Genomic DNA, 3,715 nt, shown 5'->3' with positions numbered 1-3,715 from the left:
AGGCGAGCCCCGGGGCGAGTCCTCACACTGCCTTTTAAAACAATGATTTGCATAGCTTGCAACGTCTACTATTTCTCTTTCTTCAATTATTATTCTTAATTTCTTTTTGATGACTTTTTTCTGTAGTTTCAATAACGACCCCAGAACAAAAGCCAACGTGTTCCTTGGCCGCATTCAGAAATTACATAGATCAGTGGTTCAACTACATTATAAATAGCTCATAATATTCGCAGCAAATTTCGAAACTACAACTGCAAAATAACTAAGTAAACATTACGAGAGAGAGAGAGAGATTAGTGAAGCAAAGAGTAGCCGTCACTTGGCAAATTTTCATCCAACAGTTTGGGGATACCATTTCCTCACCTACACTTCTCAACTCACGGTAATGATATACGCTTCTCTTTTCTTGTTTTTGAGATTTCCTGTCTAAACGAATTAAAAATACTACAAGGAGATGTACGAAAATTATTTTTTAATATAGTAGTAGTACTTATAATTACAAGTAGAATGTCGATGCACTGAAAAACGTTTAGTGGCTACTCCCACTGAATGTCGGTGGGAAAAACCTAAATAATAGTGTTTTCACACGGAAAAATCAGGAAGTTTCCTTGCATTTAAATGAGAACCTGTTTCCCACCATGTGTTTTCTCAGTGAGCTATTTCGGTGAGAATGAGGTGAAAAACTCATGTTTTATAACACAAATTTCTAACTGAATATCGGTGGGAAAAACCTCTATTTCTAATAGTGAGATAAGGCATCATACTGGTACTTTGTATAAAGGGTGTGAAAGTTAATACGTAACGCTCAATTTTGGCATGCAGGAAATTAGTACCCAAGAGAAACATGAAATTGAAGAGTTAAAAGAAAAAGTCAAGAAAATGTTAGTGGAAACCCCTGAGAATAGCACACAAAAACTTGTGTTGATAGACACAATCCAGCGATTGGGAGTAGCATATCATTTCGATAATGAAATTGAGACATCAATGCAAAACATCTTTGATGCGTCCCAGTTACAGAGTGAAAATCAAGACAACCTTTACGTTGTTGCTCTTCGTTTTCGACTGCTGAGACAACATGGCCATGGCATATCCTCAGGTGAATGTGTTCTATCTTGTACAGCTTCAATCTTTTCCGTTTGTTTTCTTTTTCTTTTGGTCGATTATTCCTGCTCTTTTGAACGGTCGTATCTCTTCACTTATAGTGAGCTCATATTAATTAAATTTGTCACAAAAAAAAAAAAAAATCTAACTCTGACCTTGGTATTCACCTCCAGCCAATATTAAAATGCTTAAAGAGTAAAAACTTTTGGCAGCATTTAAAATTGTGTTTCTATAGCTTTTAACAAGTTTTTTTTTTTTTTTGGTCAAACAATGAACATGGTATTTAATCAGACGTCTTCAAGCAATTCACCGACCAAGATGGAAAATTCAAGGAAATACTTACTAATGATGTCCAAGGATTATTGAGTCTGTATGAAGCAGCACATCTGAGAGTGCGCGGGGAGGAGATTCTTGAAGATGCTCTTACCTTTACCACCGTCCATCTCGAGTTCATGGTCCCCAACTTGAGCAACAAATCACTTAAGGTTCAAGTTACTGAGGCGTTAAAGCAGCCCATTCGCAAAACCTTGCCAAGGTTGGGTGCTAGAAAATACATATTTATTTACGAAAACATTACTGATGCACACACCGATTTGCTTTTGAAATTTGCAAAGTTGGATTTTAACGCATTGCAAAAGCTGCACCAGGCAGAGCTTAGCGAGCTTACAAGGTACATTATCTGATCAATCTTCTTCATTCAAATAATGAATGCATTTATTTTTAGGTTAATCAAAATGAAATGCAACAACCGATCAATCTATGTTCTTGTGATGTAGGTGGTGGAAAGATTTAGATTTTGCAAACAAATTGCCCTATGCAAGAGATAGATTGGTGGAGTGTTACTTTTGGACAATAGGAGTGTATTTTGAGCCGAAGTATAATCGCGCGAGAAAATTGCTAACAAAAGTACTCAAAATGACCTCCATCATTGATGACACCTATGATGCTTATGCAACCTTTGACGAACTTGTGCCTTTTACCGATGCGATTCAGAGGTAAAATATAAACTTCACCGATCTTATTTCCATCCCTCGTTGATCAATAGGAAAATAAACATGTACACTTGAAGGTATAATTAAGTACTTCATGTTGTTACTATGAAATGATATGATATGTACGTACAAGATGGTAAAATTTAATTTGCTAGTGTTGATTTTGATATACAAATATTCCTGATTTTGTAGATGGGACATTAGTGCCCTGGATTCATTGCCGCCATATATGAGACCTGCTTATCAAGCCCTCCTGGACATTTACAATGAATATGAAGAAGTTTTGGCCAAAGAATGTAAATCGGATCACGTGAACTATGCAAAAAATGAGGTTATCTTGCTTATCTAATCAGTTTTAAGTTAGAGGGCTACTTTTCTGATAAAACGTTCTCATTACAAAAGAAGATTTTTGGTGAAAAAGTTGGTGAGATCCTTTTTTAAGGAAGCCCAATGGTTGGACGCTCAATATACTCCAACATGTGAAGAGAATATGAAAAATGCACTTGTAAGTTGTGCCTATACGATGCTTTCAACAACTTCCTTAGTTGGTATGGAGGAATTTATAAGCAGAGAGACTTTTGAATGGGTGATAAATGAACCTTTAATCATTCGAGCTTCAGCAGTAATTAGCAGACTGATGGATGATATTGTTGGACATGAAGTAAGAACAACAACAGTATCTCAGTTACTATTTTATTTTTTCGGAAGTAGATACAGAGTAATCTCACTTCATATTTTGAAGGTTCATTGCCACAAAACAATAAAATAGACATATGTATACAGAAGGAAAAGAAATATATGAATTGGATTTGCTTCAAATAGTCTTGGAATATGAAAGATGAAAATGTTTAAATGTGTAACTATATTGAAGATATTGAAATGTATATATGTTTGATGTAGGACGAACAACAAAGAGGACATGTTTCTTCAATAATTGAAAGCTACATGAAAGAGAGTGGAGCTTCAAAGCAAGAGGCATACATTAAATTTCGGAAAGAAGTCACGAATGCATGGAAAGATATAAACAGAGAATTCCTCCGTCCTACTGAAGTACCAATGTTTGTCCTCGAACGAGCTTTGAATCTCGCACGTGTGATGGACACTCTGTACCAAAAGAAAGATGGATACACAAACTCCAAAGGCAAACTTAAAGACATGATTAACTTGTTGTTTGTTGAATCTCTCAAAATATGATGCACCTTCCGAGAGCAAGTTCCCTCTACTTTATCAGCAAAAAGAGATCAGCAATTGGATTGTCTTTTTACTCATGTTTCTTTTCAATAAAACACAACATGAAGTTGTACTATTTAGTCCCGTTTTTTCAATGTTTACTTTTTGTGGTTATATCTATTACGTTCATGCTTGCAACTTTCACCTAAAGGTTAATACTAACATTCTTGTAGTATTTCATTTAACAAACCAAAATCCTTCAAAAAAAAAAAAATCTCAGTCGGACAAAAAAGGTGCCTCTGTTAAGTTTCGAGTCTACGAAAACATCCGTTAAAATTTTCAAAGTTAACTATGGGTATGTTTGGTATGAAGGAAAATGTTTTACTAAGTGGGGTTTTTTCATATTTTATGGTGTTTGGTAATTAGCAAAAAGTGCTGTCTCAAAAGCAAAT

General features: G+C 35.2%; 1 protein-coding gene across 1 annotated transcript; it reads left to right on the top strand.

Annotated features, from left to right (window-relative positions):
* Window positions 1–265: 265 nt before the first annotated feature.
* On the top strand, window positions 266–3,399 carry LOC132615560 (sesquiterpene synthase 9-like; the record flags this gene model as incomplete). Its single annotated transcript, XM_060330173.1, has 7 exons — window positions 266–382; window positions 823–1,096; window positions 1,393–1,771; window positions 1,878–2,096; window positions 2,286–2,423; window positions 2,505–2,754; window positions 2,994–3,399. Coding segments are annotated over 7 exons (1,671 nt in total), but the record flags the coding sequence as incomplete, so codon positions are not given.
* Between the last annotated feature and the right edge of the window lie 316 nt (window positions 3,400–3,715).

This window comes from Lycium barbarum, chromosome 1 (genome assembly GCF_019175385.1).
Source record: "Lycium barbarum isolate Lr01 chromosome 1, ASM1917538v2, whole genome shotgun sequence".
Taxonomy (NCBI): Eukaryota; Viridiplantae; Streptophyta; class Magnoliopsida; order Solanales; family Solanaceae; genus Lycium; species Lycium barbarum.
Note: the sequence above shows the minus strand (reverse complement) of the source record. Positions and strands in the feature narration are given on the sequence as shown.